This window comes from Macrosteles quadrilineatus, unplaced genomic scaffold (genome assembly GCF_028750875.1).
Source record: "Macrosteles quadrilineatus isolate MER2022 unplaced genomic scaffold, UCM_ALF_1.0 Scaffold_9__3_contigs__length_116548681, whole genome shotgun sequence".
NCBI classification, from domain to species: Eukaryota; Metazoa; Arthropoda; class Insecta; order Hemiptera; family Cicadellidae; genus Macrosteles; species Macrosteles quadrilineatus.
This window is the reverse complement of record NW_026542602.1, coordinates 63,885,616-63,913,397: the sequence shown is the minus strand read 5'-3', so window position 1 is coordinate 63,913,397 and position 27,782 is coordinate 63,885,616. Positions and strand designations below refer to the sequence as shown.

General features: G+C 36.2%; 2 protein-coding genes across 8 annotated transcripts in view; both read right to left on the bottom strand.

Moving 5' to 3' along the window:
• LOC129002070 (heterogeneous nuclear ribonucleoprotein 27C) overlaps window positions 1-12,319 on the bottom strand; it is a 37,592-nt gene extending 25,273 nt beyond the window's left edge. For all 7 annotated transcript variants that reach the window (XM_054429587.1, XM_054429585.1, XM_054429589.1 and 4 more), the window contains exons 1-5: window positions 12,173-12,319; window positions 4,078-4,118; window positions 2,836-3,002; window positions 2,138-2,324; window positions 74-156 (exon numbers count right to left, since the gene is read on the bottom strand). In XM_054429587.1, the coding sequence (XP_054285562.1) occupies window positions 74-156; window positions 2,138-2,324; window positions 2,836-3,002; window positions 4,078-4,118; window positions 12,173-12,210 (516 nt within the window). In that variant the 5' untranslated portion in view covers window positions 12,211-12,319. The remainder of the gene's footprint in view (window positions 1-73; window positions 157-2,137; window positions 2,325-2,835; window positions 3,003-4,077; window positions 4,119-12,172) is intronic.
• A 4,181-nt stretch (window positions 12,320-16,500) lies between these two features.
• LOC129003213 (polyubiquitin-C) lies at window positions 16,501-25,813 on the bottom strand. The gene is made up of 4 exons (XM_054431500.1): window positions 25,717-25,813; window positions 19,762-20,639; window positions 18,743-18,970; window positions 16,501-18,056 (listed from the first exon to the last, which is right to left on the bottom strand). Exons 2-4 carry the CDS (start codon window positions 20,633-20,635, stop codon window positions 16,645-16,647), a joined length of 2,514 nt encoding a protein of 837 aa, XP_054287475.1. The 5' UTR covers window positions 20,636-20,639; window positions 25,717-25,813; the 3' UTR covers window positions 16,501-16,644.
• Between the last annotated feature and the right edge of the window lie 1,969 nt (window positions 25,814-27,782).

Sequence of the window (27,782 nt, the reverse complement as noted above, 5' to 3'; positions counted from 1 at the left end):
GCTATAAATATGGTTTCATGAATTTGGTAACAGACAGGAAGTGAAACCGCAATAGAGTGGCAGTGTTAAGTACCTGCTTGCCACTAAGGTTGACGAAATGTTCACTAACGCATCTCTCCACTGATTCTTCATCTTCGAACGACAAAAAGCCGAAACCTAAACACCAAAAATGACGTCCGTTGCTGGCGAGCCTCACTGCTGCCTGCCTAACCTACGCTATGCTACCTTAACTAGATACTTGTAGGCCTACCTATGTAAACTTATACGGATTTACTTCTAACCATTATAACAATCAACCCGACATACCTTATGAGTAATTCTAGTAGTAAGTAACCGCTAGTTTAGAATATTCTGCTAAAAATTTTATATTCTTAAGTTTACCTTAAGTAAAATACTAATTCCAACATAAATGTTAACTGGTAGGCCTACATAAAATTTTGCTATAAAAAATTCAGGTAACGATACCATTTCACATATACATTACTTTTAAATTTTAAATGTAAGAATAATGCTACACCATATTAAGTATGTATATGTAACTTAACATAATGCTAGTGTGGTTTATTAGGATATTTAAGGCAAAACTAATTCAGTCAACCGCCAATAAGGGCCATGCGAAGTAACATTTCAAGGTTTGGATGGCAGCAGTGGATTTGGCCACAAGAATACAAATACTAGTTATTTGTTTAGACCTAAAGACAGACAAACACATATTATTAAATGATTATTATCTGAAACAAATACATTTTTATTACAGCAATCAAGGGCTATGTATAAGACCAAAACATTTAACACCTTAATGACCAAGCAATCTAAGCAGAATACAACCTATTAAAAATACACTCTAAAATTACAGAGTCAAACTATTCTAGAGCTTGTAAACAATTAGTAGATTGAAATAACAGGAGTAGGTTGATATGATAAACATTCATAACTGAACGTATTATATTAGAACCGATGAATTATATTAAATTAATATTAACTTAAAATCTGTAAAAATTAAGAGCTCCAGTAAGCGCTAAAATTAATTTAGAATACGCCTAAGTACATTCTAACAATATTTTACCTAGCCTTTATAACAAATTAATCAAAACTTAGGAATAGATACTTAAGAATTAAGAGTTTTGTTATGTATTATTACAGGATCTTAAAATAAATTTTGATTTTATAATAGCCCATGAATCAACAAACTTAAAAATGCATTATCTAAAATAGAGAATTTCTTATGCTCAGGCGTAGAGTACCATTCTGAAGCGATGCCTAATATGAAATCAAACTCTCCTAATGAAACAATGTTTCATCATTGCTGACCAATCTGTCAGTCAAAAAGAACATTAGCAACCAACACTCTTTAAAAATGACAAATTAGTCAGTAAGAATGAAACGTTCTAATCTGTCCCTTCTCTTAGGAGTGGATTTGATCTCAAAAAAGACATGAAGGACTAACCAACAGATGGTTAGCCAGGGGAAGTGGATTATCTCATTATGATCAACTAACCTAAATTGTGTGCATTAAGCCTACTATAGGACTGAAACTTCAATATCACAAACTTTGATACCTAACATTATTTATTTAATTTCATTTTCACCAAGCATTCCTAGATATTTGACACATTTAAGCATTTCAATCTTGGACAAACACTTTGGTCATTGCACATCTTACCGTTCAGGCATGATGATGGCTCATACACACAGCTTTAGATGCCAGACAAAAGTACTATATTAAAACAGCCTAGCTGAAATTACAATAATTTTTGGTCAACCGCCATCTTTCATTAGAGTTATAATCTAGCTAAATGTCACATTTTAAAATATCATGACCTAATCCAGTGCTTTTCACTCTTTTCGGGAAATTCATGGAAATCAAATCGATTGTTTGTTGTCCAAATGAATACTATGATAAAAATGTTTTATGCCAACTTCAACTACCATAATTGTTGACATAGGCCTATATTTAATATTTTCCAGTTTTCATGCAAGTCAGAATTTGTCAAGACAGGGAAATTCAAATGTCCCACTGTCTATGTTTATTCACCCTATAAATGTCCATGAACAGACTGTTTTCATATCTATAATCCCCTAATGTTTCAGAATGGCAGTCCTGGCCTGAACATTTCATAACAGCTGATCCACTTACCCCTTGATTTCTTCTTCTCTTGGTCATACATGATAACGACTTCCATAACCTTGCCAAAGCGCATGAAGTATGTCCTCAGGTCTGTCTCCGTGACATTGGAAGGCAATCCCCCGAGGAAGACCTTCGGATAACTACTGCTACGCTTTGGTTTTTGCAACGTTCGAGGGTTGCAAGGTTTAGGATCAATCTGGAAAAAAATTTGAATTAGATGTACGGTAAATTAACAATTTCAAAAGTATTTCATTTTAACTTCACTAAAGAAGTTTGCTAGCATACTTGACCTTGATTAAATAAAATATTAACCCTCATAACAACACAAAAAAATTTTTTTTTTGTTTTTGTGCCAGCTAGTATGCTATACAAGAGTAGGCTTATAACATTTAGCAAATTTGAATTTCAAGTCTAATAGAGTATATATAAGGTTTTATTTTCAGTTTTAAAATATCAAACACACATTATTGTATCCATCTGATTAATTGATCATTTATCAAGTGCTGATGCCTCAGAATAAGAGGTGGAATTGCATTAACAACCAAACAACACTCAATTACTAACCAGTTTCTTTCAATCTCGTAACAATAATAAGATGATGAGTTTTTGCAAATGATTTGGATCTTAGCCTATACGTAAACCTCTTTAACACTTTTTTTAATTGATCAAGAACATTTTTGACGAGTTAGTTACATTCATTAACTCACCGTTCTACCATCAAGCTGGTGAGGCCCATTTTGTAGCACAAGTGTGACATTGGCGGGGTCGGCAAAGGTGACAAAACCGAATCCTCTTGACCTTCCACTTTCACTGTTCTTCATGACAACACAGTCAATGACCTCCCCATACCTGCTGAAGTACCTCTGCAGGTTTTCTGTTGATAAATGTACAGCATTAGGTCTCAAATTTAACAATAATAAAATGCCTATAATACCCATTATGCCTACTTTTTAAATGTCTAGGTATTCATTAGATTGTTAGTTTCATTTTTCATGCTGCAGAGAAATTTGAAAGGTAATAAGGCTATTGATTAAGTTGTGCTAGAGGCAATAGCAGTAGGTACACTAACTCAGAAAAAACGTGTAGGACTATTTTTCAAAACCTATTCCTACCGGTACCTTAGAAGTCAAGTCCCACAAATAACTGTGTCAGGTTTGGAGAAGATGAAATTGTTTTAAGTACAGTATGCATATTTTATAAATTTCTTTAATATAAAAAACCAAAACATAATGATCAAACTTTAATACTTTATACTTTACAATGAAATGGCGACCATACAAAGTAGGTATTTTAAGCCAACCGATGTAATGGATAGAATTAATAATCATTAACATTTATACAACTAACACCATACACTTACACCATACCTCTATAGTGGAATTCCTTTAAGGCATGTTAGGGAATTTCTCTTAAGAGTCTTAAGAGGCTAGAGCCATTGGATAATTTTAAACAGCTGCTAAGGAGTTAGTTATTTATTGAATGGAAATATTTTTTCAAACAGCAAATTGATATAATTTAAATATCTAGTAAACTGTGAGATTAAAATCTTCGTACTTTTGAATTGTTCTCAAAGGGAGCCCATAGAAGCTAACGGCCATCTTGGATTTACCCGCCATAAGAGCAATGTTAATAATTTTGTTAATTTCAAACAGCTGCTGAAAAGTTATTTACGATCTCAAAATATTTGTTCAAACACTAGAGTGATTGTAATATAAATATCAAGTAAATTGTGAGAAGATATTTTCTTTGTAGTTAAAAAAAATTGATTTCCGAGTTAGAACGTCTAGCCTCCAAGGCCTTTTAAGGGAAGTGCATTACAATTGCATGCAATTTATAGTTCATAGCATTATACTATATTCCCAAAATATTATTTTGAAATTGGCCTTTTATGCTATTTTACATAAAAGCTGAAAATAGTATTCAGTAATGATAAATTTAAAGAAGATTACCTTGAGTTGTTTCCCAGCTGAGTCCTCCAACAAATAGTTTCCTGCAAGATAGGTTACAATTAAAAATGTTGTTTTTTAATATCTAGGCCTAGTCGTAGGTAGTGCAATAACAATAAATGATATTTTACAGGGATGCTTTGCACGACGTATAAGTGCCACGGCGTCCAAAATATAATTTTTCAGCAGTTTCACGACGTCCCAATTTCACAATGTCCAAGAGTATAGTAACTGCATTTAACATAGTCTTTCTACAAGCTCTGAACGTCATGAGATTGGTCGTCGTGAAACAGCGCACTTTTCTGTCTTAAAAAAGTAGCACCTCCAAAGCCACTGCTAGTTGCACGACATCTAATAGCTCAGTGCTGCCCCATGATGTCCAGAGCGCCTGCACACTGTGAGTGCTGTTTTGCCGTCTGTAGTGCATACAGTACTAACCTAACCTATCTTAACCCTTCCCAGACGGACAAATTTTATGGCCTCGGATGGACGACTTTGATGGCCTAGGACAGGCAATTTAAATTATACGAATAAAAGTGAATTTTCATTATTTGTGTTTTTTATACCTGTAACTTATACATCAAATAAACACAACGGAACCTCTCATACTATCTAAATAAATTTTTACTATATCCGCCACCCATCTTAGGATGAGCAGATAATATGGCCATTTGACAAGGATAGGCAATAAATAAAGAACAATATGTTATTATTATTTCATGCTGCTAGACAGACAACAACTGTAGCTTTTAGCACCAACATAGTCAACGTGGTGTTGCGTGAGCAACATCGTGGGGGTGGAAGAGTGCGGGAGAGGGCGGCCGGTGTGTTGCTTTATTTTTGATATCGTTATTTCATTGTATTTCACTCACTATTTAATTGTGCAAAAACAGTCTGGAAGTTGCGAGTCGGTTCATTATAACCTAACCTTTAACTTACCTAATCTAACCTCACATCAAAGGACTTAATACAGTCACGAATCCGCATAAAGTCCGACCTATCTTCCTCACATGCCTTTTCTGACATAAAATGTGATTTAAACATTAATATTAAGGTTGGGTTGGTTGGGTTGGGTTATGTTAGATTAGATTATGTATGTAACATCATTTATTAGTTGCTAATACATGAAATTATGCACTGTGGCACGTTTTCACTTTTAGGCACAATGGGATTATGTACTATGGGATTATGCACTATGGCACATTGATAAACAGACGTTGAGGAATGAGGACGATCATGTAGGCAGTGGCCTAACTTCTATTACTGCTATTTTACGTGAATTAATTCTATTTTTTTATAATTTATGTTGATGTGATTAATAGTTTATGTATCGTAGTTGATTTATTGTTATTTTCTAAACAGCACCAAAAAGTCAATTTTCTTTTGAAAATCTAGTTATTGCATATTGTAACTCTGATTTTGCTCTCATGGCGTTGTGTGTGGTTTTGTCTGTTTAGTATCGAATGTAAACAACTGACAGCTGTTTCCACTCCACAAACCTTCCACCCCTTTTAGTGTTAGTCGCCACTAGAACTTGGACTCGTCCATACCACAAATATGTTAATAAATCAACAAAACTGAAGTTTAATATTCATTATTTAACTGTACGGCCACTTAGGAATCCCTCCGACAAAAACTTATTGCATTTATTATTGCAAGCATCTAAAAATTACACGATAACACATTGTAGAAATATCAAATAATTACCTACAACTAAGGCGCCTTACAATATCCTCTTTGACAGATTTCATTGTGGTATAATGATACAATAATTCAACCAGTCATAAAAATAAGACAAAGCATGTCTATATCCTAGCACGAGTCACCGCCTTTTTCTGTTTTTTTTTTTTTTTTTACTTGCTGGCGACTGCGGGTGACTTCTTCTCGACAATCGTTAAGTTGGTGAAGAGGCTGTCTGTTCATTCTCGTATCAGCTATTCCTTTCGAAGTTACTTGTTTTAAGTTCGTACTATGTCATGACAAATTCGCGCTATGAAAGCTTGAGTTTGAAGCGTTACATTTACAGTTTTGTAGTAAAATGTGTACATCGTTTTATATATTTCATCGTTTGGCGAGTTGGTTGTGTGCACATTTTAGTTGCATTTAAATATTTTTCTACCTGTTTTAGCGAGCCAAACTTTGTCGTAATTCAAAGGCTAGGCCTGACTTCAGTCCTAACTCTATCATACGCTATCGCAATTTAACCAACTAATACTAAATAGGGAAATTGTAGTTGGTACCGCCCTTTAACGTTTTAAAATCTGTATTGGGACTTTACTTTTGATTTTTAATCATTTTAAATTTAGTATGACAACCCCATGTCCCAGCAGACAGGTTTCTGCTTGCCTAGTTTGGCAAAAGTTTGCTTCAAGTTGTCCATGTGAGGAGGTGCAAGTTTTAGTTTGTTTTTACATTCAAACAGCAGTTTAATTTTCGTTTCAAATTTTCATTTTTTTCCTTTATTCACTGGCAACTTAATCCGACTCTGTGGGAGCTAGGCTAGGCCTATCTTAATCCTTGATTGTTTCAGGTTCTCACGTGAAACCCTGTAGGTAAGCAGGGTGAAACTACATAGTTTATTTCTCATTTAAGTGGTTAGTAGTATTTTAAGTAGGTAGAGATTACCCACAGAGTCACGTTGAAATTATCGGCCCCCCACCAACTCCTCTGACTAGGGTGGTGTCTAGGGACACTTTAGTGGGGGGCTGGGTAGCTGAGTGGTTTTAGTGCTCGCCTAGTAATCAAAAGGTCGCCGGTTCGATCCTGAGAAAAGTTAGTAGCTTTTTGATGGTTCGAAACTGGACCCAGCTGTTCCTGATCATTGGGCTTTAAATAAATGATCCTGACTAATGAAACCGCGGATCTTAGTCAGTAACAAAGCTACACAGGTCATCACACACCATTCTACACTCATCCTTCACTCATATTTGGGTTAAAATACGCACCTAGGTGGCGTCCCCATCTCAATAATTGATTAATTGATTGATTGATTGATTGAGCTCTGATTAACCGACACTCGGTATCAATACTAAGGCTATCATAATCACTATCGTCTCCTGGAAAATCCCAACAACCCGATTAATGCGATTCCTGGGACATTGACAAAATTTTTAAGGTGGCGGAATTTCCCTAGGAACCTCAGAACAGAAATCAGGTCTTACCATGAGTACTACAGTAATAGCTTATTCCCACTTATTGATTGAAATTGCGATTTAATTCAAAAAACCGATGATTCAAATTGGTTGTTTCTTATTTTTCTAACTTACTTTAGATTATTAAAAAATATTTAAAAAAAAACAGTAGATAGCCTAAGTAGGCCTACTATACCTAAGTTTCTTTGCCTAAAAAATATAGAATTTCCCATTTTTACCCATTTGACCAGTGATAGCGTGTTGGTAAGTTGATAGTTTCCAAATAAGTTAAGTTACTTTACGGTATTCTTAGCTAAATTATCGCTAAATGTGCGAAATGCGTTTTTCACCCATAGGCTAGGCCTAACTTATTTATTTCCAAATTTAACTTACCTCATTAAGTAGAAATTAGCGATTAAGGCCTAACTTATATCTTTGGAGTCCCCATAAAATTTTGACCAAAGTGGCTAGCCTATTTTAAAATATTTAAGAGCCTATAAATTATGAAATTTTATTGAGCGCAAAACTAACTTTAATTTTTTTATTTTGTGAAAAACGTTAACCCGACAAAAGTTGTTGACGTTTATTTTTTTTTTTCTATAGGATATTAACCCATTTGCACCGTTTAATTTATAAACCAAAAATCCCAATATCAAGGAAACATTAAAAATAAAAATATATGCTTTTGACTATTTTTTATGATGATTTATAGTATTTTATAGCTGAAAATAATAATAAAATAAATATTTTTATATTATTTTGAATTTTTTATGTATATGTATTTAGGATTAGGATATTTTTATACTAGGCCCTATTTTATATATCTCTAAAAAAAAAAAATAGGTACATATGTACCTGCCAGAAAAAATATTAGGCCTAGACTATTTTTTATTTTGTTTTATAGCATTTTATAGCTGAAAATAATATAAAACTATTAAATTGTATATGTATTTGTATGTATTTAGGACACGTTTTCACTATTTTTCATCCTATTGATAAAAATAGTTAAATAGCTAACTGTATTACTAAATATGGAATCATTCAAGGAAATAATATTTTGTAAGAATAAATGGTTCATTTTTTGAAAAAACCAAATTTTCAAATTTCATGAATGACGTACTAGTACGTCAGCCGTGATACTGTACATCACTGACTTGACGTACTAGTACGTCATCCGATGCAAATGGGTTAAGGCCTACTATTTTCCTAACAAAATGATAGCCTACAAGTCATAAAATGGTAAGTATACTTTAGATCCAATAACGACAACCCAGATGATACGTGGAGGCAAAGTGAGTTGTGCGGTTGTGTTTGGCGATGCCCTTAAAGGGTCGCATACGGAATTTGTGGGTGCAGCGTGTGTTTGTTAGAGTGGCGCCTTTAAAGGGCCACGCCTGAGCAGGCAGATAGTGTGTGAGTGTTCTGCTTATTATTTTTATTGCTTCAATATCCTTGTTGGTTAAATCTGATTAATTACAAAATTTTGTTTTTCTCGTCTCTTTAAAATAATTTTTATTACACCGCATGTTTCTCTATTAATATTTTACACTGCATGTTTCCCTATTAATATTAAACAAAGTCTTTCATAATTGCTCCAACTTAGTCAGAATCTGTTACTTATTTAAGCAATATTTATTTTGTTGAACATGACTGTTTTCCTTGTTATTTATGGTTAATATATAGGGCGATCGTCATTGTTATTGTTTTTGTTATAGGTTATTGTTGTTAGTTACTATATTATTGTTATTTGTTTTTGTTGCCTATGTCTAAGGGTCAAATGTATATGTAGTTGTTATTTAATATTAGCCATCTTGAATCGTACATTGCACTACTATTATATTGATATAGATAAGTTTGGAAACAAATAGCACCACATCAAACAAAATGGAATGTCCGTTGAAATAAAATAAAATAGTGTTTTTAAGTTTCTCAGATACTTAGAATACTTTGATAAAACCATGCGTTAACTTGGTGTTTTGGCATCGATAATGAATATCTAAATATCGATATTTTAGGGCCGATATTCGATATTTTTGCCCAATATTGGCAGAAACTTACCAGTATTGATATTTTTACTTTTTAGCACAATAATTTTTTCATTAGTTATTTATTTTTCAATTTTTAACCCTAGAGCTGACAGTCATTTTACTCTGTAGTGGCAAGGGTTTTATAAGCGCAGCGCAAGAATTTTTTAAAGTACATTTTTAATATTTGTAAATAACTTCTAGCAAACATATAAGGTAAGTTTTATATTATTTTTCAGAAAAAAGCAAGGAATAGGCTAAAATAAAATGTATTTTAATCGTGTAATTATTCTTTCAAATTTTCATTTCTATGTAATTACTACAAAGAGGAAAAAAATTTCTAAATTTATAAAATGTACGGTAACTTTTGTATTTATAAATTCTGATTTAACTTTTAGCAAAGACCAGTTTTTTCTGGATAACGGGTTTTCCGGTTAAACCGACGTCCCAAATCATTAAAACTGACCGTTTAAATGCGTACTGTATTTGTACATTTGACTTAAATTTAGAAGAGCATTGTATTTAGACACGTGATCACTGGTCTCAAATCTTTCCCACGAGAACAGTCGTTTCAGTACCGCCCAATTCCTGCCGATCTAGTCCGGTTAAACCAATGTGCTGAAAAGAATTGTCCAGTTGAAGAGATGCCATTTCCACCTAGTGTAGTCCGGTTAAACCAAAGTCCGGATAAGAGGGAGTCTACAGTACATGGATAAATACTTCTACTAACTTGTACACCACCTGAAAATACACTTCTTTAAGCTGGGTTTTGCTAGGTGCGGAAGCGGAGAAGAGATTAACACGGTGTTCCGCTCCGCTTCAAGGAAAACAGTAATAGCCTATTAAATTACCTAAGACAAGTGGAGTCCGCTCTCCGCGTCTAGTAAAACATGGCTTTACACTAAAACACTAACCTCTGATGAAAATTAGTAGGCCTACCGTACAGATAGCCTAATAAGTTAATGCAGCCGTGCACTGAAAACCTTATACTTAAATTCCGGCGAGCAGAACGCAAACAATTTGTTTTTTCCAGTTAGTCCAAAATGGCCAACTAAAAAATCAGCTGATTTAATAGCAGTTATATTGATCTGTTAGTGCTAAGTTACGAGGTTCGTTTAGGTATATAAAAAGTTCAGAATCTCCACTTTCCAACAATATCAAAATTTTTATGCTTCTGGATAATTTTTATTGCGTAATAACTTGTTTGAATAAAAAATGGCTGAACCGCCAGCAAACGGCGGTTGGGCACTGAGCGCACACATGAAACCGCCGTCTAACTTAAACGGCGACAGGCAGTCCTAGGGTTAAAGTTAGAGACCGATAAGTTAGTATCGATACCAAAGGATCCAAACGCTAACTTAACGATGGTGCAATAAATGGGCCAACATCAAAGACCTTCACCAACTTATTTTAAGTACCTAACAACTTAACCCTCCCGAGTGTCCATAGTTTAGGCCTTAATGTCCGCCTATTTTTGGCGCATTTGCAAGGTTTTATGAAAACGGATCTGAGAAGCTTAAAACAATGTTAATTCTACTGTTCTATATACCATTTTGTTTGGAAAATCATGGGCTTCAATGTTATAGGCTACATAAAACATACATAAGGAACATTTGTTTCAAAAAAAATTTTTAGGTAAAAGAACAAATATTTTGGAAGATTTTCAACAGCAAAAAATAAGTTCGCGCTCAATGAAATTGTATAAATTATAGGCCTATAAATATTTGAAAATAGCCACTTTGTTCTAAATTTTATGAGGATTACAAATATATAATAATATAAGGAAGTAGATTTGCAAATAAATAAGTTATGGGCAAAAAACAGATTTCAGTACATAGCGTTTAGCTAAGAATGCATAGCCTAACCATAGCTAGGAATCTGTCTGATAATTTACATCAATAAGTTATCACTACCTACTTCTTCAGGATCATCATACAGCCCTTCAAAATCACTTAAATCTACTTATAATGCACCACGTATATCACTACTTTTGATTTTTAACACTAAAACAATGATAAACGTAAAAAAAACATCAGTCATCGGTCCGAGGGTAACCTAGCTGTTTACAAATAAGCACGTCAGCTGTCTGCTACAATTACGATCGGCTCGGAGAACATAAAGCGCTTAGAGACAGACCTCTGGAGAAAGCTTAGAATCTAACGAAAAGAACGATACCTAACTCGATCCAGTTCAATCCGATTCAGTCAGTCATAGAGCCTTCGCCGTAAACGATGTTCGTGCGTCGAAAAATCGACGCGTGACACTACACAAAGTGTGTCGTGAGTCGATTTTTCGACGAGTGACGCTCGGAGGGTTAAAGACACTTGGAGGGTTAAGTAACTTAGGCTAACTTAGGCCAAGTTCTGGACTAATAAGTACAAATCAAGTGTTTGTTCGGAACTAGCCTATGAAAGTTGTCAAAAAGGCTTATGACTGATGTTAAAGGCCTATCCCCTAACTTATCATAAAGCTAAATAGGGCCTAAAGCATGAGGACTTCAACTTGAGCCTAAGTTACTTATTGGAACTGGACTGATCAAACATTGCTTCTACATAAACCAGTATTGATTTTCATCATTCACCAGTGAATTAGGCATTATTTAGAGTTCATGTTTGACCCAATTAACTTACAATATCATTGCCACATATGGGGAAAGGAAAACAGAATATTCATGGAGAGTCTAAGTTAATCGATTAAGTTAAATAATCTATTGGAGGAAGGAACTATTAAAGATAGAACTCCTAATTAACTATAATTAGCTAGTGCAAAACATTCTAAACCTAGAAATTGGTCCGTAATTAAAACGCGGTCTCCCTCCATGTTCACCACGTAAGACGAGACTTTCGTCGGCAAACGCCCTGAAAACGCTAAGCTCTGAGAAAACAATTCTGCTAAACTAATGAGAAATTAAGCCATCAAATCATATATACAGTTAATCCTTACCCTTGTTCATCTTCATCCAGCTCGTTCTTCACTCGCATAATGAGAAATTATCAAAAATAACGATTGCCGGTACAAGGGCGTCAGGCAACGTTCCGAAGAGGAGTTGAAGGAGGAGAAAATGGCCGTCACGTATTATTTTCGTCAAGAACCCACGACAGCGCATGTGCGCGGAAGGATATTTACACATTACGTGCGTCATCAATTGAAACACTGCCTTACGAACATTCTTCCTTAATTTAGAAAAACATCCACTTCCTGTGTCGTTTTATACTAAGAAAAATATATAAAAAAATTCTATTATCATTAATATTTTTATGTTTAGGTAATATCTTTGGATGCTGCAAGAAATTACTCATCCTATTGTGAAATCTGAAGATTATATTAGGCAAATGTATTTTTTAAGCTGAGTAACGCTTGAATACATTGCATCAACATAATTTAATTGTATACCTTATTTTCTTATATTAATTGCTCATAATTAAAAAAAAATTGGAATTACATCTAAATTACATTTCATCATTATCACAATAATGTTTTTTCAAATAACATTCCCAGCTGTTTGTCGAAATAACCTTGGTAGGGTTGGCTATAATATATTTAGCCGTTATTGCGTAATGCAATTAAACGATTGTATAGGGCCCGATCTCAATAAAACCTACAAATGTGAGTGGGGTAGTAGATTTTTATCCCCCTGGAATTTTACCCCCTGGGCAAAACTGACCTTTCAAACCAGGGGGTAAAATTCCGGCCACGAACTTTTGAGTTGCACATCAGTTCGATGGATTTAAACGTATATTTTTACGGTTGTGAATTTAATCAGATAAGGCATCAAATTATAAAAACCTAGAGTGTACGGGCCGGAATTTTACTTCCGGACTTTCACCCGAATTCACCCCCTTCATGAGGACAGCTCAAAATATACGGCCCCGATTTTTTTATCCCCGGAATTCCCCACCCCCTGAATTTTTACCCCCTGGACAGATATTTTATGTTACCGTATGAAATAAGTGAGAATGATTAATGATTTAATATAATAGTAAACATTTATTATTAAGTAGCCTATCTTAATCTATTTGTAACCTTAACTAATCAAGCACTAAGCAGGGTTTAAATTTTAATTTTGATATTCGAGTTTCGGGATTCGGGATTTTTGGGGCCAACTGTTGGTTTGTATACAAACATTTAGGTGTCTTTACAGTCTGTAGTCAACACAACAATTAATTGGTGGAATACATTGTACCGGATGCCTACAACTACAACTTCAACAGGTATTTCAATGACCTTCCTCAGCATGATCGGACTATGGGAACAGGGGTTTATGGAGGGTTTTATGGGGCAAAAATTGGTTTCTCCCATTTTTGACCCTAAAAACCTCAAAATTTAACATTTTCTTTCCAAACCATTTTGTAGAGCTTAAAAAACAAATAATTCAGTATATTGAAGCGTTATAATGCGCCTAATGGTTACGGAGAAAATTCCAAAAAATTTTAAATTTAAAATTCCCATGTTATTCTTATGGAGAATAAGTAAACTGTTGTAGTTTGCTTTTTTATGATCATATTTTGATCAAATTTGGAAAATGCATTCATTTCATACTAAACTATTAACATTTTACAAAAAAAAAACACCTTTTTACCCTCCCTGTTGCAGCAAACCTAAGTACTCGTTAAACTAATGTTATTTAAATAGGCGCATTATGCCTAATGGTTACGGAGAAAATTCAAAAAAATTTTAAATTTAAAATTCCCATGTTATTCTTATGGAGAATAAGTAAACTGTTGTAGTTTGCTTTTTTATGATCATATTTTGATCATTGGAAAATGCATTCATTTCATACTAAACTATTAACATTTTACAAAAAAAAAAAACACCTTTTTACCCTCCCTGTTGCAGCAAACCTAAGTACTCGTTAAACTAATGTTATTTAAATAGGGAATAAATGTTATATTTTTAAGGAGACATTTTAGTGTAAATACAATCAGGCAAATGGAAATTCGCTTAGTCTGCAGGTTTGCTGCGGCGGGGGTTTTATTTTTTACTTTAAATAGTGCAAGTAGGTTCCTCACCCAATTGCAGAGTCTGAACCTTGTGTTGATGCAATAGAAACGAGTGCACCAACCAAATGTCTACTAAAACTAACTACTTAACTGAAATTCGGCACATATCAGACAAGGATGCACTCAGGTTTAGGGCATAGCATAGGGTTATAGCTTGCTTAGGATCAGGGCACTTAGGATTAAGCACATGCAGTGGTGGACCTTGGATGATAAAAATTTCCCTCAGCTTACCTTTTCCTTATTTTTAGTTTTGTCAAGTTGAAGCTAAAAAAGTCAAGGGCTTGCTCATTGTGAGTACTGGGAGAGTGGGAGTAATGGGAGGCTAATGAAGTGTTTTTTAGTCAAATATTAGCAGCTTAGTATGAAATCAATTTTCCAAATTTGATCAAAATATTTCCATTAACAAGCAAAGCTACACAGGTCATCACACACCATTCTACACTCATATTAGGGTCAAAATATGCACATAGGTGGTGTCCCCATCTCACTGATTTATAATAGAACAACAACATACAATATCTATCTATCTATCTATACTATTATAAAAAAGAGGTGGTGTCTGTGTGTGTGTATGGGAAAAGTAAACGCGAAAACTACTGGTCAGATCGGGCTGAAATTTGGCATGATGATAGCTCACATTCCCGATTAACATATAGGCATATTTTTATCCCAAAAATCCTTTCGGGCTCCGCCCCAGTGGCTCTGGAGTTTCCCATGTTAACCTTATGAGAAATTAAATTATTGAATCTTAACAGCTGTTTCAATTAAACAAGTTGGTTCTGTTCTGTGATGTTCAATAGCATTAAAGTTACAAGGATTACCAACAGGGTGCAGCACTAGCACTATTATTTCTTTTACATTTATGACAACAGCAAAAGGTGAGTGAGCGTAGCGAACAAACTTCAACCTGGAGGCGAGTGAGCGTAGCGAACGAGCTAACCTGAAGGAAAGTGAGCGCAGCGAACGAGCTCCAACCTAAAGGTGAGTGAGCGTAGCGAACGAACTTCAAAAAGAACCGAAATTTCTTAAACCATGTCCTCACTCATAACTGCTATAAGCATTTGATACTTATATGCCAACCCCGTACGAAGGACGGGTACTCTGCTAGTTCTCCATAAAAATAACATGGAAATTTTAAATTTGATATTTTTCAATTTTCTCCTTAACCAATAACTGTATAAAAACGCTTTGGTATACTAAATTATTTGCTTTTTTTAAGCTCATGAAAGTGGTCTGGAGAGATATCGGGAAATTTTGTGTTTAGAGGGTCAAAAATGAGGAAAACCAATTTTTACCCGATAAAACCCCGCGTAAAACCCTGTTCCCATAGTTCGATTATGCTGGTTCACAAACTCATTCAAGTTTATCTGGCCTTACACCTTCAAACCAAATTTCATAAAAATCGGACAAAAATTACTCAAGACAAACCATGGTTTCGCGTTCATGTTTGTGTATATATATACATATACAAATGTTAACGAATTGTGTTTTTGGCCTCTAGGGACATCAAAATGAAAAAGTATATCGGTCCCGCCTCCAGGTTTTACTGTGCCACCTATGGTAATAGCTACTTCCCTACAGGGAAATTTGCAAAAAAAGTAAAACATTGTATTTAGAAAGATTTGACTTCTTTGTTTGCTCCTCTCAATCAGTGTGGACCTAGACCACATAACCATAGAATATATGAACATGAAAAGAAATCAGGAATACCATAATACCATTGTCAATACGTAGGCTATACATAACCTATAGCAATATCCTCCAAGTGTGTTCAATGCTCAAAGGTATTCATCTGCATGTCCTTTTCTTTTGTACTGTAATTTGCTAGAATATTGTGGATGGCTTGTCATAAACAAATGTTCCTTTGTTAACATTCTTGTAAAACCAGCTTGGCTACTTGGCAACCCATAAGGCTTAAGTGTGAGATTTTAAACGAAACTCAAATTTTTCTAGAATACAGCCTAGTATAGCTCTAATCTCAAGCTCTGAGATATGTAAATATATATAAAATTAAGGAAATCATTAAAGCTGTTTTAGAAATAAATTTTGAGAGCTCCAACTTTACTTGTTTTATAGTATATAGGATACATACAAAGTTTCATTAAATTGGTTGAAAAATATACTTGTAAAAAAACCTGATTTAATAAGCATTTTTGAAAAAAGTCTTACTTAATCTTTTAGTTATTTTGACACATAGAATCATATCCTGGGGCATAGCTATACATAGCCCTGTATAAATTTATGTTTACTGGAAACAAAGAATGAACTTCATACAATTGCAAAAACTTTAATCAGCATACTACAATACCGGTACATGTATGTAAAATTAACAAATTTCAAAGAAACTAACATTTAACACCAAATCACAAAAAACATACAGGAATTATGAGTAGGAATCATGGAATCATAAAATTCTTAGTTACCACCACGGAGGCGCAATACTAAATGGAGTGTTGACTCTTTTTGGATGTTGTAGTCCGATAGAGTGCGTCCATCCTCAAGCTGCTTGCCTGCAAAGATCAGTCTTTGCTGATCGGGAGGAATGCCCTCCTTATCCTGGATCTTGGCCTTGACGTTCTCAATAGTGTCGGAAGGCTCCACTTCCAGCGTGATGGTCTTGCCGGTCAGTGTCTTCACAAAGATCTGCATTCCTCCTCTTAGACGGAGCACAAGATGGAGTGTTGATTCTTTTTGGATGTTGTAGTCGGATAGAGTGCGTCCATCCTCAAGCTGCTTGCCTGCGAAGATCAGTCTCTGTTGATCAGGGGGAATACCCTCCTTATCCTGGATCTTGGCCTTGACGTTCTCAATAGTGTCGGAAGGCTCCACTTCCAGCGTGATGGTTTTGCCGGTCAGTGTCTTGACAAAGATCTGCATTCCTCCTCTTAGACGGAGCACAAGATGGAGTGTTGATTCTTTTTGGATGTTGTAGTCGGATAGAGTGCGTCCATCCTCAAGCTGCTTGCCTGCAAAGATCAGTCTTTGCTGATCGGGAGGAATGCCCTCCTTATCCTGGATCTTGGCCTTGACGTTCTCAATAGTGTCGGAAGGCTCCACTTCCAGCGTGATGGTCTTGCCGGTCAGTGTCTTGACAAAGATCTGCATTCCTCCTCTAAGACGAAGCACAAGATGGAGTGTTGATTCTTTTTGGATGTTGTAGTCGGATAGAGTGCGCCCATCCTCAAGCTGCTTGCCTGCGAAGATCAGTCTCTGTTGATCAGGGGGAATACCCTCCTTATCCTGGATCTTGGCCTTGACGTTCTCAATAGTGTCGGAAGGCTCCACCTCCAGCGTGATGGTTTTGCCGGTCAGTGTCTTGACAAAGATCTGCATTCCTCCTCTTAGACGGAGCACAAGATGGAGTGTTGATTCTTTTTGGATGTTGTAGTCGGATAGAGTGCGTCCATCCTCAAGCTGCTTGCCTGCGAAGATCAGTCTCTGTTGATCAGGGGGAATACCCTCCTTATCCTGGATCTTGGCCTTGACGTTCTCAATAGTGTCGGAAGGCTCCACTTCCAGCGTGATGGTCTTGCCGGTCAGTGTCTTGACAAAGATCTGCATTCCTCCTCTTAGACGGAGCACAAGATGGAGTGTTGATTCTTTTTGGATGTTGTAGTCGGATAGAGTGCGTCCATCCTCAAGCTGCTTGCCTGCAAAGATCAATCTCTGTTGATCAGGGGGAATACCCTCCTTATCCTGGATCTTGGCCTTGACGTTCTCAATAGTGTCGGAAGGCTCCACTTCCAGCGTGATGGTCTTGCCGGTCAGTGTCTTGACAAAGATCTGCATTCCTCCTCTAAGACGAAGCACAAGGTGGAGTGTGGATTCTGTAAATGGATCAAACCAATATTAGTCAGAAATCTTCTCATTAGAATTATAATTAGCCTATGTAAAAAGCTGATAATGGTGTTATGGTTATGTTTAGATTTTTACTGGACAGGCAATGCTCCTAAACTCCTCAAGTTTGGATTGTTAATCCAAGAACAAATAGTGTATGTTAGCTAGCATTAGTTAATTTTAACAAAAAAATTAAAATTTAGGAGAATAGTAGAATATTTTATTTGGTTTTGAAATTTGATTACACAAATAGTCTTATTAGGTTTATTTTTTTTACTTAAGGCAAAGAAATTATGACAATTAAAAATTAATATCTGTGTAGTTTTTTTTTTTTTTTTTTTTTTTTTGTCCTAGGACGCTAGGCACGAGTCTGGAATTGTTTTTCACATTACTTCAGGCTAGACCTAGGGGTTACGGCATTATCACTTGGATAAAATCCATTGATGATTTGGCGGGATTTGAACCCGGGACCCCAGGAACCGGAGTCCCGTGCTCTAACCACTAGAACAGCTCGCTCCCCAATATCTGTGTAGTAGGCCTAACATCAATTAGCATTTTCAGTCATTGCCTTTGCCATTCATCTACAATTTGCTATAGCTGACAGAATACATAGAGGATAATAATGTTAAAAACTATTTTCATATGTCCTAACATGGTATGTGGCATTTTAACATACCCTTCTGAATATTGTAGTCGGAAAGGGTTCGTCCGTCTTCCAACTGTTTTCCAGCAAAAATGAGTCGCTGCTGATCTGGGGGGATACCCTCTTTGTCTTGGATCTTGGCCTTGACGTTCTCGATGGTATCTGAAGGCTCAACTTCGAGTGTGATGGTTTTCCCAGTCAAGGTCTTAACAAAAATCTGCATCCCTCCTCGCAGTCTGAGGACCAAGTGAAGTGTTGATTCTGTAAAACATAAGAAAACCTATAAATAACAAAATAGGTAACACTCTGAACAAATCATGAAGTCAATTGTGTGATAAATTATTTTCTATTGATGATTTGGTAACAAGTTAAACTCCTCCTCTTGTCCCTCGGGTCGGGAGTAATATATATGATAAATTCCACGTTCAGGGCTATGCTCCATGGCCTTTTTACACTTTCCTCAGCTCAGCTAGTACAAACACCAAGGTCGAGATGATCAAAAGATTTGCCATAAAAGTTAACTTTCGTTCTGTAGGCTATTTAGAGAGTTTTGACATGTATCAAAAAATGTATTGATTGTAGCTTATTGTTGCATTCTAGTTGACTGTTCTCTAATTTGTTAATCCTATTTTGATTCATATCACAAAAGGTAGATAACACGTGGAACACGTCTAAATAGGAAATTACATGTTCACATTTAAACCAAACCTATCTGATTATTTCACAACTAATAAAGCACAGCTCAACTAAAATGACTTTTAAACCAAGTCTTATATGGTTGCCTGTAAACAGCAGTATTAAATTGAGTACCTAATCCTACATTTGGAGCAGGCTAATTTGCTATGGTCGTAGAGTAAACTATCACAATGTTATCAAGATTTGCCCCTTTAGTTTATAGGATAGTTATTAATTATTTTGGAACTAAAAAAGTGTGTACACAAACATGTTGTTTGGTTTACATTTTAGTATAAGAGCATGAATTTTAGGTGGACAAGTAGGCTAATAACATATTGTAATAAATATACCCCAGGATAACAAATAAAAATTATTACCTTTTTGAATGTTGTAGTCGGATAGAGTGCGTCCATCCTCAAGCTGCTTGCCTGCGAAAATCAGTCTCTGTTGATCAGGGGGAATGCCCTCCTTATCCTGGATCTTGGCCTTGACGTTCTCAATAGTGTCGGAAGGCTCCACTTCCAGCGTGATGGTCTTGCCGGTCAGTGTCTTGACAAAGATCTGCATTCCTCCTCTAAGACGAAGCACAAGATGGAGTGTTGATTCTTTTTGGATGTTGTAGTCGGATAGAGTGCGTCCATCCTCAAGCTGCTTGCCTGCAAAGATGAGTCTTTGCTGATCGGGAGGAATGCCCTCCTTATCCTGGATCTTGGCCTTGACGTTCTCAATAGTGTCGGAAGGCTCCACTTCCAGTGTGATGGTCTTGCCGGTCAGTGTCTTGACAAAGATCTGCATTCCTCCTCTTAGACGGAGCACAAGATGGAGTGTTGATTCTTTTTGGATGTTGTAGTCGGATAGAGTGCGTCCATCCTCAAGCTGCTTGCCTGCAAAGATCAATCTCTGTTGATCAGGGGGAATGCCCTCCTTATCCTGGATCTTGGCCTTGACGTTCTCAATAGTGTCGGAAGGCTCCACTTCGAGCGTGATGGTTTTGCCGGTCAGTGTCTTGACAAAGATCTGCATTCCTCCTCTAAGACGGAGCACAAGATGGAGTGTTGATTCTTTTTGGATGTTGTAGTCGGATAGAGTGCGTCCATCCTCAAGCTGCTTGCCTGCGAAGATCAGTCTCTGTTGATCAGGGGGAATACCCTCCTTATCCTGGATCTTGGCCTTGACGTTCTCAATAGTGTCGGAAGGCTCCACTTCCAGCGTGATGGTCTTGCCGGTCAGTGTCTTGACAAAGATCTGCATATTTCTGTTGAAAAAATGAGTAAGCTATTGTTATATGTCTACTTTTTGGCGACTGATTAACTTAATTAAAACTAAGCTTAGGCCTAAGTATAAGTTATGTCTCTGGGGAGTAGGTATGTTAAGAGGATAGGCAAGCCCGTTTTTGACCCTGTCAATCGTCCTAGGCACAAGTAATTGTAGCGCCCCTTTGCAATATATTCTAGGCCTACATGGTGTCCACCGACCAGGAAATGCGTGAGATGCGTGAGATATTTTAACCGGGAACTAAGCGTACATTTTTTATTTCTACCTAGATATTTCATATTACCGCGATTGTGCATGACAGCAGCCCACGGGAGACGAGAATACGTTAACAGCCACGGGGGATGATCAAAATCGTGCCGTGATCTCAAAAGACGATGATAATGTTTACTCGACCGCAGGGTAAGATCAAGATTTTGCCGAGATATCGCAAGACGATGATGATATTATCTAAAGAGCCGCGAGGGTTGATCAGAATATTGCTGTGATCACAGAAGACGATCATGTCCACACAGCAGCGGGAAACAGTCAGAATTTTTCTTTTTGATTTTCTTTCTTCTTTTTCTTGTTACTTAGTAAGAGTTCAGTAGGCTATGTATTGCCGTGGTATTACCCTCAAAATATGTGTAGGCTACCGTAAGTTACCCCCAATTTATAAGCTAGAATTTAAATAGAGCGATCGCTGTTCTGCTAACTTAACTGCCTCCCAGATTAAGATAAACGTAAGAACTGTTTAATTACAGTACGGGCAAATGACCTTTGACAGGATTCAACTTAAATATAAAAGTTTCCGGCAATAGAAGTAAACAATTCATGTCAGTTTAGTTGACGGGTGCTTCTATGGGTGAATTGTTACATATTACCTACCTATGTTACATATGAATGACCTATGTCACCTATGTTACTATGTTACATGATGACCTCAAAAATACCAAAAACATTTAGCCTAATAAATAGGGCTAGTTTTTCTTCAGTCTTATATGTTGAAAAGCAGTGTATAACTAAATATTTCGGACCATTATTTTAAGCGGTAGGTTCCCTCATTATTGTTTTTGAAACACCACGGTTTATTTGACAAAAATAAATTAAAGCAAAACAAAGAAATAGCCATCGTTAGCTTCAAGGTCAAGCTATCTGCTTGCACTGACAATCATCTGCTCTTTACACAACTGATGTTCGCTGTGCGCTTTCTATCTCACAAAAGTTTGTGATTGGGTGATTAAGTTAGCCCATGGCAACTTGTTGAGTGTGTGGATGAAGACAAACCAAAAAAAGAATAGAAGAACAAAGAATAAGCGGGGTGTTTTACTTCATCCGGTTATCTTTAGTCTATTTTACGACTGTCATTATTATTATCTTTAAGACTAAGTAGGCCTACTATGATTTTATACTGTTTTACGAGTTATTTAATGTTTTTATCAACATTCTTATGTTCTGAAACAACATTTAGTAGTAGCCTACTGACTACGGTAGCAGTAGCTTGTATGTTAGTAGGTACTAGACTTTCTATTGTTCTGTTCTTTAACCCTCCGAGTGTTATGTGTCGTAAAAGCAACTCATAACACATCCGCTGTAGTGTTATATGTCGCTTTTGCGACTCACAAACACTGTTTACGGCGACGGCTCTGGGACTGACTGAATCGGATTGAACTGGATCGAGTTAGGTAGGCTATCGTTTTTTTCAGCAGATTCAGAGCTTTCTCCTGATATTTGTTCTATACACTTTTCATTTTAGTTCCAAAAATATTGTAGCAGACAGCTGACGTGCGTATTTGTAAACAGCTTGGTTAACCTCGCACTGATGACTGATGTTTTTTATTACGTTTATCATTGTTTTAGTGTTAAAAATCAAAAGTAGTGATATACGTGGTGCATTATAAGAAGATTTAAGTGATTTTGAAGGGCTGGTTGATGATCCTGAAGAAGTAGGTAGTGATAGCCTATTGATGTAAATTATCAGCCAGATTCCTAGCTATGGTTAGGCTATGCATTCTTAGCCAAACGCTATGTACCGAAATATGTTTTTTGCCCATAACTTATTTATTTGCAAACCGAAACCTATAAAACAGTATACTTTACATCATTTTTAAGTTTCTAAGATACATTTTAATAAAACCCTGCGATGCGCAGTAAATGGGCGAACATTAAGACCAAAACTAGAGACACTTGGAGGGTTATCTTACATGATTTATTGCTGTAAGTTACACACAGTGTTGTGTAATTTTTGTTTTGCTTGAGTAAGTTAAGCATGATTTTAAACGTTACAGTTTTTATTAGGGCTACCGGTACTGAACCAAGGTTAATTCCAAGGTAAAGACTTTAACATATCACGATTGCGCAATTACCCTGATTTCACACTTGAGAAAGTACCGTTTGGGTGACGTGTGGGTCGTAAATTTTTACCGTCGGCCGTTTTGTAGTCCGGCCAGTGGTCCGGTCCCGATGTGGCCGAACTAGAGGGAGTCTACTGAACCATTGACTATACTCTAGTAGAGGTGTGGGTAATTATGTCGACCTCCAGTCAACGCTCTAAAAATTATTTTTTTTTTAATCTGTTCGTTTTTTAGTGCTGATTCCAAAAATGATATTCATTCTTTACGGAAACGTCCCGTTTTCCCGGAAAATGGGAAAAACGGGAAAAATCTTTTTTTGCCCAAAACCCATGTTGTGGGAACTCAAATTGTGCAAAATTTCCTCCTGAACAAGAATATGTAATTTTTATTACGATCGGACCACCATTAAGTAAAATATCACCGGAAAAGCGGCCGCTGGCTACTTATGTACTGCCGCATGGCGCTAGCATTGCGGGTGACTCTAAGTCATTGTAGAATGCGGGCTTTATTTTGGGTTAGGATTGGTTTGGTTAGGTTAGGTTAGGTTAAGTTAGTTTAAGTTTGGTTAGGTTAAGTTTGGTTTGGTTAGGTTTGATTAGGTTAGTTTATCAATAACATGAGTATTGTAAACGAACCTTAAATTGTGGAGTGCAGGCTTTATTTTCGGTTAGGATTGGTTAGGTTAGGCCTAGGTTAGTTAAGTTATGTTAGGTTAGGTTAGTTTAGGTTAATTTAGGTTAGGTTAGGTTAAGTTTGGTTATGTTAGTCTAGTTTAGGTTAGGATAATATTGGTTAGGTTAGTTTATCAATAACATGATTATTGTAAGTAAACGAACCTAACCCAACCTAAGCAAACACTCAACCTAAACTAACCTAACCTTACCAAACCTAACCTTAACCCTCCAAGTGTCCATAGTTTAGGCCTTAATGTCCACCTATTTTTGGCGCATTTGCAAGGTTTTATTAAAACGGATCTGAGAAGCTTAAAACGATGTTAATTCTAATGTTCTATATACCATTTTGTTTGGAAAATCATGGGCTTCAATATTATATATAAAACATAAGGAACATTTTTTCAAAAAAAAAAAATTTTAGGTAAAAAAAATATAATTTCGAAAATTTTCAAAAAAAAAATAAGTTCGCGCTCAATGAAATTGTATAAATTATAGGCCTATAAATATTTGAAAATAGCCACTTTGTTCTAAATTTTATGAGGATTACAAATATATAATAATATAAGGAAGTATATTTGCAAATAAATAAGTTATGGGCAAAAAACTGATTTCAGTACATAGCGTTTAGCTAAGAATGCATAGCCTAACCATAGCTAGGAATCTGGCTGATAATTTACATCAATATCACTACCTACTTCTTCAGGATCATCAACCAGCACTTCAAAACCACTTAAATCTTCTTATAATGCACCACGTATATCACTACTTTTGATTTTTAACACTAAAACAATGATAAACGTAATAAAACACATCAGTCATCGGTCCGGGGGAACCTAGCTGTTTACAAATACACGCACGTCAGCTGTCTGCTACAATATTTTCGGAACTAAAATGAATAGCGCTTAGAGACAGACCTCTGCAGAAACCTTAGAATATTACGGAAAGAACGATACCTAACTCGATCCAGTTCAATCCGATTCAGTCAGTTATAGAGCCTTCGCCGTAAACGATGTCTGCTTGTCGAAAAATCGGCAAGTAACACTATACAAAGTGTGGTGCTTGCCGAATTTTCGTCAAGTAACACTGGGAGGGTTAAATAAAGCCCGCATTCCACAATTTTAGGTTCATTTACTTACAAAACTCATGTTATTGATAACCTAACCAAACTTAACCTAAAATAACCTAAACTAACTTAACCCAAACTAACTTAACCTAACCTAACCTAACCAAACTTAACCTAACCTAACTTAAACTAACTTAACCTAACCTAACCAAACTTAACCTAACTTAAACTAACCTAACCAATCCTAACCCAAAATAAAGCCTGCATTCTACAATGGCTTAGAGTCACCCGCAATGCTAGCGACATGCGGCAGTACATAAATAGCCAGCGGCCGCTTTTCCGGTGATATTTTACTTAATGGTAAAAAAATTACATATTCTTGTTCAGGAGGAAATTTTGCACAATTTGAGTACCCACAACATGGGTTTTAGGCAAAAAAAGATTTTTCCCATTTTCCGGGAAAACGGGACGTTTCCGCAAAAAATGAATATCATTTTTGGAATCAGCACTAAAAAACGAACAGATTATAAAAAAATAATAATTTTTAGAGCGTTGACTGGAGGTCGACATAATTACCGAGGTGTGTATAGGTAGTCAATGACTGAACTTAGCTTTTTCATGTCAAGGATTGTCTAAGGAGGTAGTTTAGCCACTTATTTGTCATACAGTAAGTACTAAAACTCCTGGCTTTAGAATGGTCAATTGCACAAATTTGTCAACTAGGCCTAGGTTGAAGAAAATCTTATTAGGGTAGGCCTAAACTTAGTTGTTCCCACGATAAAAAGGATTTATGTTATTTAACTACTCATGATTAGGTTTACGTTGACGCCATTATGAACTGACACTAATCCAGCAAGTACTACCATAGCCAGAATGCCCCGTTAAGTTAGGATAATCGTAAGCGTAAGCATTTCCATACAACTACAACACAATATGGAGCGTAACTAACGTTATTCATATCAGTTGCCAAATTAAAATTAACTTTCTTACCTATATTTTGTGAAGCCAACTCCTAAGAAAAGATATTGTCACAAATCAATCAACACCACCACTTCGACAACACTCTCTCTCAAGCTCAAGTCTCTGTTCAGAGTGAGTAGCAGTGTTGCCAATCCACTATGGCCCAATTACCCCCTCCAAAGCAAAGAATTACCCGCTTTTTCTAAAAATTACCCTCAAGAAACCAAAAATTCCCTTTTAACACTCTTGCCTGTCTAAAAGTAACGAATAAAAACCCTGATAAATTAGTTTTGAGTAATCCCACAAATTAAGATATAGTAAAGAACTAAATATAGGACTTGAGACTTGTAATTAACCTTCATAATGAAATTTGCAATCTTACTGACCTTAAAAAAATAATTACATTAGTCCTACAATGATTTGGTTTTTTTATGATAGCCTATGTCATATACTTGTTTAATAATGAGTAAGTACTGTTAAAAATTTTATTTTTTATTAGTTTTAGGGAGAAAATAGTTATTATAACCGATCAACATTATTATTCCCCTGTTTTATGTTTTTCATCTTCTTTAGAAATAGACTAGTACGGTATTTCCTTTACCATGGTATCAGCGTTGACAGTAGCATTGAGTATAAACCTAACCTTAGGGGTTAGGTTTATACTCAATGACAGTAGTATAGTGACTAGTGAGAAGTGAGATCAGGATCACGGATCAGGCATTTAAGGCCAGGCAACCAAAAGTTTTTCCATTCCAATCCAAAAGAAAAGACTACAAACAACCGTACTGACTGAAACTGAACCGAACCGAACCGACTGAACGCTGTAGCCTACTCGCATTGACTTTATATCTACACTAGTGACTGAGTGAGAACTGAACCAAACTAATGAAGATTAAGAGAAGTAGTGTAAAACAATAAAAAGTCTGTGAAATAACTTTAATGGAAAAAAAACACAAGGAAATATTTTTCTTCTAGTGAAATAATATAAGTAATAATACGAAAAACAAATAATATTTGATCAGTTGTCATTTACCCGCTTTTTACCCGCATATTTGCCATTACCCGCAGCATTACCCCCAGGTAACTAAATTACCCGCTTTTCGGGTAATTACCCGCTTTTTGGCAACACTGGTGAGTAGTGAGTAGTGAGTAGTCTCAGTCACTCAGTCTAAAGCTCAAGTCTCCACTCCACTCCAGTCTCAGCCACAGCTCAGTTAACTGGGTCACTCCACTCCCACTCCATTCCACTACTCCACCACGGCCGCCTTTAACTACAGGCCGCGGCCTGGTAGAATTGGCAACGTCGCAAGTGGTGTTCAGTGACAGACGTCCCATAAGATAACATGGCAGACAGGTGACATCAGCTCATTAACTCACACTTTATTGATTTAAATTTATATTAATGAACACAAATTTATTAAAATATTGCAAATAAAACATACAGAATTGGAAACCGAAACAATATCAATTAAAATCTATATCTGTACATTTTTAAGCGGAGTCAATATTGTCATAGTCCAGTAACCAAACTTTCATAAATACACAAATACCATTAGCTTCTTCCAAACAAAAACAGCTGTTACAACACCACTTGCGACGTTGCCAGTTCGAAGGCCGCGGAGTTAAAGGCGGCCGTGACTCCACTCGTTAGGGACGTTGACTTGACATGCTTTGACGTTAGGGTCGTTCTCGTTCTCGTTCTCAGTTACTGGACCTGAACTGGACTGGACTCAGGTAGGGACGCTTACATTTTATTTCAGCACCGGTTCTTTAATACGTACAAAATGAGAGCATTCTTTGGCTGAGGGAACCATTACTGATTAACTGCAACGATAGACAACGGTGTTCTAGGTTTAATGGATAGAGCACTGGCAGGGATACTGTATATCCCCTGGAGCCAAACATCTTCATAAAGTCACTAAAAGAGTACTTAACAGTCAGACCCTACTACTCACTATCAGAATACACTGAAGAACATACATACCAACACCTCAAATAGGGCCCATCAATGCTACTTCAATCAAATATTGACGATTCCCCAATCACCAGATTGTGGAGAAGACATCGAAGGTAAAAAAAAAAAAAAAAAGGAGCCC

Excerpts from the sequence above, each read along its gene's own strand:
- LOC129003213 (XM_054431500.1), bottom strand. The coding sequence starts at position 20,635 with ATGCAGATCTTTGTCAAGACACTGACCGGCAAGACCATCACGCTGGAA. Across the intron at positions 18,971-19,761 it reads CGACTACAACATTCAAAAAG|AATCAACACTTCACTTGGTC; the intron begins GTAATAATTTTT and ends TATGTTTTACAG. Across the intron at positions 18,057-18,742 it reads CGACTACAATATTCAGAAGG|AATCCACACTCCACCTTGTG; the intron begins GTATGTTAAAAT and ends ATCCATTTACAG.